The 16,542-nt window shown below is 42.2% G+C and overlaps 1 protein-coding gene across 1 annotated transcript in view; it reads left to right on the top strand.

Moving 5' to 3' along the window:
• Positions 1-16,542, top strand: part of usp34 (ubiquitin specific peptidase 34) — a 78,598-nt gene that overhangs the window by 37,401 nt on the left and 24,655 nt on the right. Inside the window, exons 33-43 of the mRNA XM_077245885.1 lie at positions 681-881; positions 976-1,058; positions 1,670-1,710; positions 1,797-1,921; positions 2,749-2,901; positions 5,513-5,673; positions 13,997-14,301; positions 15,187-15,350; positions 15,676-15,741; positions 15,828-15,974; positions 16,428-16,484. Coding sequence (XP_077102000.1) covers positions 681-881; positions 976-1,058; positions 1,670-1,710; positions 1,797-1,921; positions 2,749-2,901; positions 5,513-5,673; positions 13,997-14,301; positions 15,187-15,350; positions 15,676-15,741; positions 15,828-15,974; positions 16,428-16,484 — 1,503 coding nt within the window. The remainder of the gene's footprint in view (positions 1-680; positions 882-975; positions 1,059-1,669; positions 1,711-1,796; positions 1,922-2,748; positions 2,902-5,512; positions 5,674-13,996; positions 14,302-15,186; positions 15,351-15,675; positions 15,742-15,827; positions 15,975-16,427; positions 16,485-16,542) is intronic.

Below are 16,542 nucleotides of genomic sequence, written 5' to 3' on the forward strand. Positions count from 1 at the left end.
ATTGTGATATGATTTAATTTTGTAATCGTACAGTGTAAATATAAATAATGCTTGAATTAGTTGTACTGAATGTCTGCTTATTTTAATTAAAACAAATCAAATTATATTCAGGATAGTTCTGAATAAATTATAATAAAGCAAATATTTATATTTTTATTTAATTTATTTTTTGCATTACAAAAGAATTCTTTTTGGAGAAGTGCATGATTGTTATAAAATAAATTTGTTATCATAAATATAAAAAAAAAAAAACGTTTTTTCCTTCTAAAAATGAGAAAATATTTTTAAATGCGTTTATTTTTGCATTACAACAGAGTTTTTGGAGGAAATGGGCATAATTGTATTAAAGATCGTTTATCAAATGTCACTGGCCATATAAATTTGCTCATATCAAAAGGGCTTTTTTTTTCTAACAATGACAAATTATTTTATGAATTTGTTTTTGAATTACAAAAATAAGAGTTTTTCTAGGTAATGTGCATAATTGTCTTAAAGATAATGTGTAAAGTCTTTTCGGTCATATAACATTTGCTCATATCAAAAAGGCTTATTTTTTCATCTTTTCTAACGACTTTGATCTTAATCAAGCCCTGGACATTTTGTTTGTGAGATATACCCAGTTCTGCCACTGAATGAACAGTTATGAATATCATCTTTATTTTCCTGTCTTGTCTCTGTAGTGGTTGTTGGACTGTCTGGCGTGTCTGCTGAAACTCATTTGTCAGTTTGCGGTGGATCCGGCCGATCTGGATCTGGCTTATCATGATGTTTTTGCCTGGTCTGGTCTCACGGACACTCAGAGAAAGAGGGCATGGCCAGGGAAGTCCCGCAAATCCACTGGGGATCATGGGAAGGGCCTGCATATACCCCGTCTTACAGAGGTGTGAACCTGCTTCTAAAATCTCTTTTCTCCATGTATGTGTATGTGTGTATGTTTGCTGTAACTCATTTTGAGATATTGTCCTACTTCGTCAGGTTTTTCTAAGTCTTGTTCAAGGCACCAACCTCATCCAGCGGCTCATCAACGTGGCCTACACATACGACAATCTGGCGCACAGGTGAACCACACACACACACACACACACACACACACACACACACACACACACACACACACACACACACACACACACACACACACACACACACACACACACACACACACACACACGTCTCCATTTATAATTGATTGAGTTTAACATTGGCATTTTGCTAGGCTAACAAAGTAATACTCTTAATAAACTTACAAATACAGTCTACACAAACTGTGTAAAATATCGTATTTTTAACTATTTTTAGTGATACTTATCAGTATAAAGAATTATTATTTAATATATATTTATTATTAATATATTTTGCTATTATTATTATTATTATAGAATTACATTTAACAATATTATATATGTAATTAATAACAATAAATAAAATCTATTATTTAAATAATATTATTATAATAAAAATAATATTTATAAATAATTACAACAAATTTATACTCTAATAAGCTTCAAAATACAGTGCACACAAACTGTGTAAAATATTGTATTTTTAATTTCACTGAACTCTTTTTAGAGATACTTATATTATTATTATTATTATTATTATTATTTAAAAATATATTCAATTTTTCCAGTCTATTTTTTTAACCTTCTGTCTTCTGATTGTCCTGCAGGGTTTTAAAGGCCCAATCAGATCACAGATCCAGGCACGAGGGTAAGCACATGATTGGTTATATATCTTTTAAGGTTTTAAGTTACTCGGTTTACTCAGTACTCATTGCTGGTGATGTGTTCATGCAGTGACTCATTACTCCATGTGGCTGCTGGTGAGCTGGGCTCACTGCTGTTCTCTGGTGAAGTCCAGCCTGGCCGACAGCGAACATCTTCACGACTGGCTGAAGAAGCTCACGCTGCTCATACCTGAGGTAACCCAACCAATCTGGAATGACTTTCCTCTGCTACTGTTGTAATTAATGCCATTTAGGTGGGGAACTATTACATTAACCAATCAAATCATAGCTATTCAGCCCAGTTAATATAATTAAGCTCCACTCTACATTTCACAAAATGATTGGTGGATTGCAACATATTTTGAAAATGTAATGCTTTATTTTACTTTATTTTATATATATAAAAATATTTATATTTTTTAAAATTAATTTTATGTTTACTTACTTTTATGCATTCGGCAGTTTATCCACAGCAACTTACATTTTTTGTTCAAGGTTTTTTTTTTACACATTTTTTTCATTCATTTATTTTATCTCTGGGAAATAAACACATGACCATGATTTTGCTAATGCCGTTCTCTGCTATTTGAGTCTTTCCTCTGATACCGTTGTAATTAAGGTCATGTGTGCGGGGAACAATCACATTTAACCAATCAAATCACAGCTTTTCAGCCCAGTCATTGAAAGCAAGTTCCACCTACATCCTTCAAAATAATTTGCATCATATTCAGAAAGTTAATTACATTGTAAATGCCATTGATATTCATTTTTATTTAAAAAAAAATTATGCATTTGATAGACTATAACGTTTTTGTCTATCAAATGCATAAAAAAATTAAATAAAAATGAATATCAATGGCATTTACAATGCATTCGAGGTAAACATGTTTTCTAAGATCATGCATTCCCTGTGAATGGAACCCTTGACCTTGATGTTTCTATGACCATGCTCCACTTCTTGAGCTGGAGTAATGCTCCTATGCTAACAGAGCTGTGTTTTGTGTGTTTGTGTGTGTGTGCAGACGGCGGTGCGTCAGGAGGCGTGTAGTGGCCTGTATAAGCTCTCTTTGTCAGGTCTGGAGGGAGGAGAATCCATCAACAGATCCTTCCTGCTGCTCGCCGCGTCCACACTGCTCAAGTTCCTGCCCGACGCACAGGCCCTTAAACCCCTCAGAGTCAGTACACACTGATAATGCCTTCAAACTCTTTACGTGCCACTTTTAGTTATGGAATGTTATAGTTTATATATATATATATATATATATATATATATATATATATATATATATATATATATATATATATATATATATATATATAAAGTTGATCAAAAGAGCTTTTATTTTTATATTTTCAGTTTTCATTTTAGTAATTTTTTTGGAAATCTTATGTGCTTTTGTTATGCTTATTAGTTTTTTTGGTATATTTCTAAATAGTTTTATTTCAGTTTTAGTTTAAGTTAGTAATTTCAGTACATCAACTTCCAACACATGTTTTGCTATTTTTTGTTAAGTTTTCTATGGAATCTTATTTCCGCCATGGAATAAAAATTGTGGCAATTTATCTCTCAATAACTTCATTATTTTTGCGATTGGGAGTATACAGGTCCTTCTCAAAAAATTTGCATATTGTGATAAAGTTCATTATTTTCCATAATGTAATGATAAAAATTAAACTTTCATATATTTTAGATTCATTGCACACCAACTGAAATATTTCAGGTCTTTTATTGTTTTAATACTGATGATTTTGGCATACAGCTCATCAAAACCCAAAATTCCTGTCTCAAAAAATTAGCATATTTCATCCGACCAATAAAATAAGTGTTTTTAATACAAAAAAAAGTCAACCTTCAAATAATTATGTTCAGTTATGCACTCAATACTTGGTCAGGAATCCTTTTGCAGAAATGACTGCTTCAATGCGGCGTGGCATGGAGGAAATCAGCCTGTGGCACTGCTGAGGTGTTATGGAGGCCCAGGATGCTTCGATAGCGGCCTTAAGCTCATCCAGAGTGTTGGGTCTTGCGTCTCTCAACTTTCTCTTCACAATATCCCACAGATTCTCTATGGGGTTCAGGTCAGGAGAGTTGGCAGGCCAATTGAGCACAGTAATACCATGGTCAGTAAACCATTTACCAGTGGTTTTGGCACTGTGAGCAGGTGCCAGGTCGTGCTGAAAAATGAAATCATCTCCATAAAGCTTTTCAGCAGATGGAAGCATGAAGTGCTCCAAAATCTCCTGATAGCTAGCTGCATTGACCCTGCCCTTGATAAAACACAGTGGACCAACACCAGCAGCTGACATGGCACCCCAGACCATCACTGACTGTGGGTACTTGACACTGGACTTCAGGCATTTTGGCATTTCCTTCTCCCGAGTCTTCCTCCAGACTCTGGCACCTTGATTTCCGAATGACATGCAAAATTTACTTTCATCCGAAAGAAGTACTTTTGACCACTGAGCAACAGTCCAGTGCTGCTTCTCTGTAGCCCAGGTCAGGCGCTTCTGCCGCTGTTTCTGGTTCAAAAGTGGCTTGACCTGGGGAATGCGGCACCTGTAGCCCATTTCCTGCACACGCCTGTGCACGGTCGCTCTGGATGTTTCTGCTCCAGACTCAGTCCACTGCTTCCGCAGGTCCCCCAAGCTCTGGAATCGGTCCTTCTCCACAATCTCCCTCAGGGTCCGGTCACCTCTTCTCGTTGTGCAGCGTTTTTTGCCACACTTTTTCCTTCCCACAGACTTCCCGCTGAGGTGCCTTGATACAGCACTCTGGGAACAGCCTATTTGTACATATATTTCTTTCTGTGTCTTACCCTCTTGCTTGAGGGTGTCAATGATGGCCTTCTGGACAGCAGTCAGGTCGGCAGTCTTACCCATGATTGCGGTTTTGAGTAATGAAACAGGCTGGGAGTTTTTAAAAGCCTCAGGAATCTAGCCTCAGGATTCAGATGATTAGGTTAATAGCTCGTTTAGAGAACCTTTTCATGATATGCTAATTTTTTGAGATGGGAATTTTGGGTTTTCATAAGCTGTATGCCAAAATCATCAGTATTAAAACAATAAAAGACCTGAAATATTTCAGTTGGTGTGCAATGAATCTAAAATATATGAAAGTTTAATTTTTATCATTACATTATGGAAAATAACGAACTTTATCACAATATGCTAATTTTTTGAGAAGGACCTGTATATCTACAATTCTCAGAAGAATTGAGAAGAAAGCAGAAATGTAGTAAATAAACTCACAGTTGCGAGAAAAAAAGAAGAATTGCTAGATAAAATGGCGCAATAACCTTTTTTTAACATTTTTTTTATTACCTAATTTTATTTTGTTGCAGAAACAAGCTTCCATAGTTTTCCATCTAATATTTATATTTTATTTTTTTCAGCTTTATTTCAAATTTTTGTTTTAAATGGCTTTAGATTTTATAGGGCTTAATGTTTTTGAATATCATCTTTTTTCCTGTCTTGTTAACGTCTCCGTGTAAACTACAAAAACGTGAATTTGTGAGGACAGTGACATTAAGTGACATTGGCAACTTAAGCATTCTTAGACGTTTTCGTGGATCCATGTGAACGGGGATGGTTTTGACTACGTTGTTGTCTGTAAGCAAAAACGCAAAGAAAAAACTTTCCGGTTTTTAGTACGTTGTTGTCGTGTAAACGTACACTAAGATTTAGTTAATGATAACAACACAGGTGTTTACGCAGTGTTATATACCCATTGCCTTTTTGGGTGCTTTATTCCTTTAATTGAGTGTATTTGTGTGTGTTTTGGTGCAGGTGGAGGATTTTGAGGAGGAGGCCATGTTTCTCACCGGCTGTAAGGAATACTTCTGGCTGCTCTGTAAACTCATCGACAACATCCACGTGAAGGACGCCAGTCAGACCACCCTGCTGGACCTGGACGCCCTGGCCCGACACCTCGCCGACTGCATCCGCAGGTCAAACACGCTCCATCTGCTCCCATTACTGGATGATTTCCGGTCTAAACGCATAATTTAAGCCTCCAGTACACAACCGCAAGCAAACAAATGTTATTAGTTACACGAGAGTAATATTTTAATGTTAGCATTATGCTTGGTCACCTTAAAATTAAACTGAAATAATAGTAATTAAAGGGGTGGTTGAATATGATTTCACTTTTTTAACTTTAGTTAGTGTGTAATGCTGCTGTTTGAGCATAAACAACATCTGCCAAGTTACAACGCTCAAAGTTCAAAGCAAAGGGAGATATTTTCTTTTAAAGAAATTGTTTTTTAAGGACTACAACAAACGACTGATAGGGACTACACGAGCTTCCTCTCGGGTTAGTGACATCACAAACCCTAAAATTTACATAAACTTCGCCCCGACTCCCGTTTAAACATAAAAGGCAGAACAGTTTCTGACATTTCAGTGGGTCGCTGTGTGAGGTAATCGGAGCTGCTAACACACACACACACACACACACACACACACACACACACACACACACACACACACACACACACACACACACACACAAGCTGTTGAAGCTCCGCCCTCTGTGCCGGGAGCAGCAGCTCCTTTGCTTTTAAGGGAACACAAAACAACGCGTTTTTGCTCACACTCAAAAGGGGACAATTTTAACATGCTATAAAAAATGATCTGTGGGATATTTTGAGCTAAAACTTCACATACAAACTTTGGGAACATCAGAGACTTATTTTACATCTTGTAAAAAGGGTCATTATACCACCCCTTTCAGGCAAAACAGATCTTTTATGTGTCCAAACACTTTTCGAGCACACTGTATTGGTCAGTGTTAATTAGTTACTCTAGGATTGTGTTCTAAGGTGGTTCTAATGTCTCTAGCCTTCCTCTTGGTGTGTCGATCAAAACACAGGAATGGATCAGGACAGTCTGATTCAATCAAAGGGGTTTATTGTACACTGAGAATGCGTTGGTCTGTGTGAGGTATGTGTGTGGTTCTACAATAAAACATAAATAAAGAAATAATCAGCATAACATGACTTGACTGTTATACCAAAATGAATCACAATATACATCACATTGCATTACACTATATAATGTTATAATATACATAACTAAACTGGACCAATACGATGCAATTTGGCGCCGTCATTGTTTAAATAAACATAATCGGCACGTTGAAACCGAAAGTGTCCATATGAATATCACACAGCGCACTATACAGTACTCCCATACAAACCTAACAAAGAATTAAGTATAATACCATAGTAACATAAATAAACAGGTATGGAAAAGGCTGAAGATATCCTCAAACGATATTATATTGTGAACACAGCTCGTGAATGCACCGAACGCGCGAGCTTAATTCTCACACTCTTCATTCTGACTAACAGCGGACAAATACCATAGTGCATTTGAAAATAAATACTATTATATTAACAAGGATTGTCTACTGATCAAAACGGGTACTCACAATCAGTAAGAGACGCACACTATAGCACACAAAATAAGGGTTAATTCTCCCGGTCCTGTGCAAGTCTCTCTCACTCGCGCTTCATTCGGCTGCGTCAGGGCGATGATTGACAGGTGCACTAAGCCCCGCCTTTCCAACACTGCCGCCCCCAAATTTATTAAGAAATTTGCTCCGTTGGAAATGAGTTCAGGGTTACTGTTGGTTGTCTTCACTCCCAGGATGGTCATCCTCTTCAGGGATTTCAGGAAGAACTATTAGACGAGCTATAGGCCGAGTATACGTTCTGTCTTTTATCTGTATCTCCGCTGTTCTGACACGGCCATCGGCTCCTGGGTAGACTTTCAGAATTCTTCCAATACGCCATAGGGACCGAGGTAGTTGGGGGTCAACCAACATGGCTACAGTGCCAGGCTCGATGTTAGGTGATGGTCTTTGCCACTTTCCTCTCGTCTGCATTGCCGGTAGATAGTGCCTTATAAATGCAGACCAGAATCTGTCAGCTAATACTTGGGAGTGTCTCCATCTCCGCTTTGTGAGGAGTTCAGACTCCGGATACACCACCTGGGGTAAGGAACCGTCTGGCCGCCCCATCAGCAGGCAATTTGGAGTGACTGGGTCCAGATCAGCCAGATCTGCCGAAACATATCCTAAAGGCTTAGAATTTAGGATAGCTTCAATCTCAATCAAAACTGTCTGAAGCACTTCTTCGGACACCGTTTCTGAACCTAGGGTTGCACGAAGGGCAGCCTTTACAGACCGGATCTCCCTCTCCCACACACCTCCAAAGTGCGGAGAGGCCGGAGGATTGAAGTGGAAACTGATCCTTTGTTTGGCTAACAGCTGTTGTAAGTCTGGACTGAGTTGGTTGAAAGATTCCCGGAGTTCTGTCTCTCCACCTCGGAAGTTGGTGCCCTGGTCGGAGTACAGTTCGGCAGGCTGGCCACGTCGACCAATGAACCTTCTCAGTGCCATCAGAAAGGCATCACTGTTCATTGAGGCCAGCACTTCTATGTGCACCGCACGGGTGGTGAGACACTTGAATAGGAGGCCCCATCTCTTCTCTACCCGGCGTCCCAATGTCACCACCAGTGGCCCAAAACAGTCCATTCCTGCGGAGTAAAATGCCGGCTTAAACAATCTGAGCCTTGGAGGAGGGAGATCAGCCATCTGCTGTGTTGCTGGCTTTGACCTCCACTTGCAACAGTCGAGACATGCCCTTTGGTGCTTCCTGATTGCCTCCCTACCTCTCAGAATCCACACTCTCCTGCGGAGCTCAGCAAACACCCGCTCAGGTCCTGGATGGTGAAGTCGAGTGTCATAGTCCTTGATCAGTAGCTGAGTGTTAGGATGATGAGAGTCAAGTACAATAGGGTGCGCGGTAGCTGGGTCAAGGGCTTCCACTCTCCTCAGTCGTCCTCCGACTCTGATGAGTTGGTTTTCAGAGTCAAATACAGGAGAGAGACATAGTAACCGACTGTTGGAGCGAACTGACTTGTTGGATTTTAGCAGCTGGAAATCCTCAGGGAAACTATCTAGCTGTATCTTTCTCAGGGCAACAGTCTCTGCCTCTCTGTAGGTACCTGCTGGAGGAGATTTATCCTGGGCAGCCGCCCCATGCAGCTCCTGTGCAACTGCGTCCACCAAATCTTTCCAGTGGTTGTATCTCCTTTCATTAGTCAACGGCACAGTGTTAGTGATCCCACAGAAGATTCCTCCTTTAAGTTCAGCTGCATCTTCAGAGTTCGGAAAGCATGAGGTGGGCTGAGAGGGCCACTCCTCCTGTGGTTGCAGTAGGAACTTCGGACCTTGAAGCCATCTGTTGGGGCCGATAAAGTCTTGCAGTCTCTTGCCCCGAGTCAGGTCATCAGCAGGGTTTCCTTCAGAATTTATGTATCGCCATTCTGTCCGGTCGGTCAACTCCTGAATCTCTGCTACCCGGGTGCCCACGAAGACTTTGTACCTACAGGACTCAGAAAGGAGCCAGTGGAGGACAATAGTAGAGTCAGTCCAATAGGTGACCTTGTCCCATTTCAGAGTGAGCTCAGTTGTGAGCAACTTCGCCAACTGTGCACCTACCAAGGCGGCGCAGAGCTCGAGCCTCGGTATTGACTGTCGCTTTCGTGGGGCCACTTTAGACCGGGCTAGAAGAAAGGCAAGGTGAAGTTCCCCCTGGCGACCTTCCGAACGCAGATAAGCAACAGCCCCATATGCCTTCTCAGAGGCATCACTGAAAACATGAATCTCCCGGCGTACATCTGATTGATCCATATAGGAGGGGTTATAGCACCTTGGAATTGTCACCTGCGATAGGAATTTAAGCTCCTCTTCCCAGTCTGTCCATGCTTGCCTGAGCTCACCTGGGAGTTGTGGATCATCCCAGTCCCGGTGGTTTAGCCAAAGCTGCTGCACGATCACCTTGGCTCTGGTAGTATAGGGAAGGATGATGCCAAGGGGGTCGTACTGACTTGCCAGCACCCTATAGATACTCCGCATTGTCAAGGCATTGTATGTGACAGGTCGGTGTTTGAACCCAAGATGGTCCAGCTCGCAGTGCCAGCTCAGGCCCAACGTTGACTCTCGTGAGTCGGCTTTGTCTTGAGAAAGCCACAACTCCAGCTTAGGGGACCTGGCCTCGGGAGGTAGATGACTGACAACTTCTGCTGCATTACTGGCCCACTGCCGGATGTCAAAACCACCAGAAGATAAGAGGGTACGTAACTTATCCACTAACAGTCGTGCTTCTTGAACAGAACTCAAACTTTGGAGACAATTGTCCACGTAGAAGCATCTGTCTACAGAGAATCTTACATCCTCATCAGGTGTACTGTGTAGCGCCACGTGTCGCTGAAGAGCGAAGGACGCACAGCAGGGGCTGCACGTAGTCCCAAAGGGAAGTACTTGCCACTCATAAGTATCTGGAGGGTCATCCCGACACAGGTCACGCCATAAAAACCGCAGGAGTGGTCTATCCTCAGGCAGTAGCAGGACCTGATGAAACATCCCACGTATATCCCCACTTATGGCCACACTATGCTCCCTAAACCGCAGGAGGACACCCAGAAGAGAAGGGCTCAAGACTGGACCCGGTAGTAAGGAGTTATTAAGATTTAGCCCCTTATACTCGAAAGAACAGTTAAACACTAAGCGGTTCTTATCATTGTGAGTGACCATATGGTGTGGGATATACCACTTCTCTCCTGTGGCCTCCTCTCCCTCATTCTGCAGTTTGATGGCAGCACCAGTCAACTCCAGCTTATTTATCTCAGACTTATAAATCTCCGCTTTCTCTGGTGACCGAACAAGCCGACGCTCCATGCCTCTGAGACTAGGCATTACTGCTTCCTTAGGAGCACAGAAGAAGGGGAAGTCCTTCCTGCGCAATAAAGGCGTTGCATAGCGGAGGATGCCGTTAACTTCAACCCGAGTTGTCTTAGTCTCCAAGAGACTGATAGCCTCTTGGTCCTCTTTGGATCGGGTGACCTGCTTCTCACAGCGGTAGGGTAAGACATCAATCTGCCACAGCCTTTCCACATCCTTTTTCAGCTCTAGTTCAGCAGGGGTGAGGGATACGAAGAAGCACTGTTGTGGTGACAGCTGATCCTCCAAGAATCTTGCTGGTCCCTGCAAGGTCCATCCGAGCCTGGTCTGAACAGCTGCAGGTCCCCCAGAGGGGCCCAGACGAACAGGTGATATGGGAGTAATGAGGTGCGTATTATCAGCTCCAATCAGTAATAGTGGGCTTACCCCATTGAAAGACTGCAGTGGAAGGTTCTTCAGGTGCTGATACTTCTCCAGGACACTCGGAGGGTAAGAATGGTCCGCTAGACCAAGGCACTCGGCAGTGAAGGCAGCTGAGATTCTAAATATTTTCTGTGGCTGAGTTACTGGAGAAATCTGGAAAGAGACTACGGCACCATTTACAGTCTGAACATCCTGGCGGATAGTACGCAGAGCTAAGCTCTCCATGGGACCATGAATTCCGAGTTTGATGGCTGCAGGGGATAGAAGAATCGTCCTCTCCGAACCATCATCCAGGACGGCATAAGTATCCAGGGTCCTATCTTTGTGACGGAGCAGAACTCTGACAACCTTGAGGAGAACTTTCCTACATCCTGGAGGTTTATCCAGATACAGGGTTTCAGTCGCTGAATTAACCAGACAAGATCCTTCAGTCACTGGTTTGGAGTTCACTTCATGAAGAATTTGCAGGTGTCTGCCTTTACAGATACTACATGGCTTTTTGAGGGTACACTTAGCCGCTGGGTGTGCACGTCCACAGCGCCAACAACGGTGATTCGCCTGGATCCAATCTGTGATCTGCTGTTTGTTGAAGGACTTGAAGGTATCACACTGACTGAGGTAATGGTCATTTTTGTCACAATACGGACAGAAAGCTTTGGGCTGTGCTTTGGTGATCCCTGAACTGGCTAATGGAATCAGAGCTGGTCCGATAGGTAATTTGGCAGGGCTCTCATCCGATCCATGAAGTACAGTAGCTGAACGTCCAGCAGGGTTTGTCGCTCTCCCCCGGTCCGTCTTCTGCTCTACCCTCCGCCGACGGTCCGAAGTTTGACTCTCACTGCTCTAACACCACGCTTCATACTGTAACCATTCAGAGAAGTCTAGGAGGTTGTACACTGCACCCGGACGACGGAACATGTGTCTTCTGAACTCTGACCTCATTTCAGGAGGTAGTTTGCTTAGCAGCCTCTCCACATGCGAACCACATCTTAATTCCGACTGACCTTCATGGCCCAAAGTCTCCAGCATACCGACAAGGGATCTGATTTGCAGGGCGAACTTGTCAAAGGCTGCTGTATCACCTCGTCGCATATCAGGAGCATCCATCACCTTAGCTATCCTTCTGAGGGCTAACTTGTAAGGTTGTCCGAATCTCTCAGTCAGAGCTGCCATAGTATCGCTATACGGGAAATGTGAGTTGAGATAGGAGTCAGCCACCAGGCGGGCTTCATCTAATCTCAAATGATCCATCAATATCTGATAGCGGAAGAGCTCAGTCGCATCATGAGGTAAAAGGTTTTCCAGAGCAAGCTTTAGTCTGGTGAACTCACTAGGATCTCCCGTGATGAAGTCTGGAATGGTCGGTGTAGGCCCACGATAGGTCTTCTCTCTCTCATCTGGATGCAAAGTGGAAGCTCTGGGCGTAGGTGTCACACACCTAGGTCTCCTTGGCTTATACCTTTCATGAGGTTGAGGCAGGTAAGCAGCCCTAACAGGCTCAAACCTCTGTTCTGGATACCAACTTGGACCATGGGCGTAAGTATCGTACTCATTGAGTGGTGGAGGTAATCTGCGAGAAGTAGGTTGGACAGCTTCATCTGGATAGCTGGCAGGAGGGAAGTCATAATAATTAGGGGGCTTAACTGACTGTGTGACTTCTTGTTTGGCAGGCAATCCAGTTTGTATATGATCTCTCATTACTTGAAGCTCACTAAGCATCTTACCCAAGAAATCTACCATCACATGTTCCCTTAATGGCTCCTCAGCATTCCTCTCTGGGTGATTAGACAGAAAAAAACCATCTCTGTAGTCCACAGTCTGCTTCGGGGTTGAGAATGAGCTGTAATCCCCTTTAAGGGCAGACGAATCTGAGTTCACCGGTGCAGCAACTGTACTGGCCAACCGCATTGACTGCCGGTTGGTAGATGAGTGGGGAAGTGGTGTTGAAAGAGACTCAGAGCGCAACATGGGTTGCGAAGGCCTGCGTGCTGAGTCACAGACAGTTTGTGAAGATAATTCAAGGGGGAGGGAGAAATCCTGGCAGCATCTGATGGATTTCCTCTCTGTGGCTCCTCTGCAGCATAAGACATCATTGGCTGTCTGATCGGTCTACGTCGTGCAGCTGTGAGATCGTAGTCCTCGAGATAGGCAGGAGTGCGAACATGGCGTTGAGGTCTGCCACCATCTGCATATAACCCTTCTGGTTCCATATCAGAGCTGATAGATCCCACTTTATCCAAGAGCAATGGCCGATATCCGGCTCGAAGGACCAATTTGTTAATTAGTTACTCTAGGATTGTGTTCTAAGGTGGTTCTAATGTCTCTAGCCTTCCTCTTGGTGTGTCGATCAAAACACAGGAATGGATCAGGACAGTCTGATTCAATCAAAGGGGTTTATTGTACACTGAGAATGCGTTGGTCTGTGTGAGGTATGTGTGTGGTTCTACAATAAAACATAAATAAAGAAATAATCAGCATAACATGACTTGACTGTTATACCAAAATGAATCACAATATACATCACATTGCATTACACTATATAATGTTATAATATACATAACTAAACTGGACCAATACGATGCAATTTGGCGCCGTCATTGTTTAAATAAACATAATCGGCACGTTGAAACCGAAAGTGTCCATATGAATATCACACAGCGCACTATACAGTACTCCCATACAAACCTAACAAAGAATTAAGTATAATACCATAGTAACATAAATAAACAGGTATGGAAAAGGCTGAAGATATCCTCAAACGATATTATATTGTGAACACAGCTCGTGAATGCACCGAACGCGCGAGCTTAATTCTCACACTCTTCATTCTGACTAACAGCGGACAAATACCATAGTGCATTTGAAAATAAATACTATTATATTAACAAGGATTGTCTACTGATCAAAACGGGTACTCACAATCAGTAAGAGACGCACACTATAGCACACAAAATAAGGGTTAATTCTCCCGGTCCTGTGCAAGTCTCTCTCACTCGCGCTTCATTCGGCTGCGTCAGGGCGATGATTGACAGGTGCACTAAGCCCCGCCTTTCCAACAGTCAGTTTTGTACAGCATGTCGTTGTTTTTCCACTTGCAGTCGTGAGATTTTGGACCAGCAGGACGGGGCGATCGAGGACGACGGTTTGACGGGTCTCCTGCGTCTGGCCACCAGCGTCCTGAAGCACAAGCCCCCGTTTAAGTTCTCGCGAGAGGGTCAGGAGTTCCTCAGGGACACGTATGACCTGCTGTTCCTGCTGCCCAGCCTGAAGGACCGTCAGCAGCCCAAATGCAAGAGTCCCGCGGCCCGCGCCGCCGCCTATGACCTGCTGGTGGAGGTGGTCAAGGGTTCGGTGGAGAACTACAGACTCCTGCACAACTGGGTCATGTCGCAGCACATGCAAGGTGAGCAGGACATCTCATTGACTTGTGTTGTTTTAAATTAAGTGATTCGATTTTTTTTATTCTTACCCCTTCATTTACATTAGAGACAACTAATAAAGCTTTTTTATTAGCAAGGATGTCCTCATAAATTGGTTTGGCCATGTTTTTTTAGCTCTCATAAGCATTAAAAGACATGCAGGAAGTTGACATGATATACTTTAGGAAATTCAAATTCTGCCCTCAATTTACTCCATATTGCTTTAAACTACTTTAAAGGGCTGGGAATCGACTCATTTAAAACCTTTTTAATTTCAACAAAGCTTATTCTTAATTTTCCTCTCATTCGTGATTAGAAGTCCAATTCATTTCCATGAAAAGGTTCTTTTGGCTAGATATATCTACGTTGTCCACAATTTTGAGCGCTGCACAGACTTGTAAGAGATAATAGATCATGATGTGATCGAGGGTCTTGATCTTATTTCCATTTTAATAAAATGCTAGTTTTTTTAACCTTTCTTTCTATTAGCCAATTATAATTCTAAACGAAAACGTGTCGAGAGCACAGATCGGTGGCCGAGAGCCTACTTGCTATAGTAAAAAAAACTCAACTCCCACATGCATCTGATTGACAGATAAACCTCACGCATCAATCAGAGCTATAGAAATGTATCTTCATATTACAAATAAAGCTTCAGATTATGAAAAGGCAACTTTCTACAACCTTTTATCCTGTGGTCATGGCGAGATTAGGATCCTGCAATCAAAAAAAAAAAAAATAAGAATCGAAAAATAATCGAAAACAACAGTGAGGAATCAGCTCTACCTGTAGTGTCATTGTTTTGAATAAGCTCATTTATTTGAAAATTAACGAACATGTCGTCATTCTGTGTTGTTTTGCTGTTTTAGCGTCTCACGCTCCTTATAAGTGGGATTACTGGCCCCATGATGATGTCAGAGCCGAGTGTCGTTTCGTGGGATTGACTAACTTGGGCGCCACATGTTACCTGGCCTCCACCATCCAACAGCTCTACATGATCCCAGAGGCCAGACAGGCCGTCTTCACTGCTAAAGTGTGTTTATAAAATTATGAAATATATGCACCTGTGACCTTGCATCAATTGCAACCATAAACAGCCCATAATTATGCTAAATTAACTGTTACTTTGATGTATTATTAGCATTGATTATTGAAAATTGGTGTCATATCATACTGCTGCCGTGATATAAAAGCAGTAGTACATGAGGTCCTGCGCTACCATGGTTTGACCACCATTAAAATTATTTAAATGTACATTCTCTTCTGGCCTAATAACATACGTACAGTAACATATATTTGATCTTAAATGGTTTGAGATGTTTGTGCCTGCAGTGATGCTCGTGTCTGTTTATTTACAGTATTCAGAGGACATTAAGCATAAGACCACATTGCTGGAGTTGCAGAAGATGTTCACTTATCTCATGGTACGTGACCGTCTTATTACATGCGCTGGTAATCTGATCTCGTGACCTGTAGATGTGATGTCATTTCCCTGTTTCTGCATGTGCAGGAAAGCGAGAGGAAAGCGTACAACCCTCGTCCGTTTTGTAAGACCTACACGATGGACAAACAGCCTCTGAACACAGGAGAGCAGAAAGACATGACCGAGTTCTTCACCGACCTCATCACCAAGATCGAGGAGATGTCTCAGGACCTGGTACGACGTGTGTGTGTTTGTTTAAAGTCGGCATCAAACGGAAGTTGAGAGAGATATAAACTTTAGTTCCCTATTGTGAAACGGCTTCTCGAACAAGAACAAATGTAGGGCGGGGCTTGATTTTGTCCGTGGGGAATTGATTTGATGGTTGTGGTTTGCTATTGGTCGATGTCATTTGAGTGACAGATTGCCCCGCCCTCGTCATCAGAGAAGAGAAGAGATGCAAGAGGGAGAGAAAGTTATTTTCATTCAAGATTATGAGGGCACATGAATAAAAAAAAAAAAGTGCATGGATAAATGATTTGTCCATGGGTAAATCATTTATAATTAATACTGCAATATTTCATATAAAACAAGAATTGTCAATTTTGATTTCATGGTGACTTCATGAACCGTTTTGAGTATGTTTAATGAATTAGTCAGAGATCTAATAGTTGTGTGTTGTCGTTTCAGAAAAATACAGTAAAAACACTGTTTGGAGGCGTCATCACCAACAATGTGGTTTCACTGGTAAGATTGAGCTGTTTAAACCTGCAACTCTTATATGGATGTGTCTTTCTGAAACAGT

Source organism: Siphateles boraxobius, unplaced genomic scaffold (genome assembly GCF_051911475.1).
Source record: "Siphateles boraxobius isolate OS27281-9 unplaced genomic scaffold, OSU_SipBor_1 29, whole genome shotgun sequence".
Classification (NCBI taxonomy): Eukaryota; Metazoa; Chordata; class Actinopteri; order Cypriniformes; family Leuciscidae; genus Siphateles; species Siphateles boraxobius.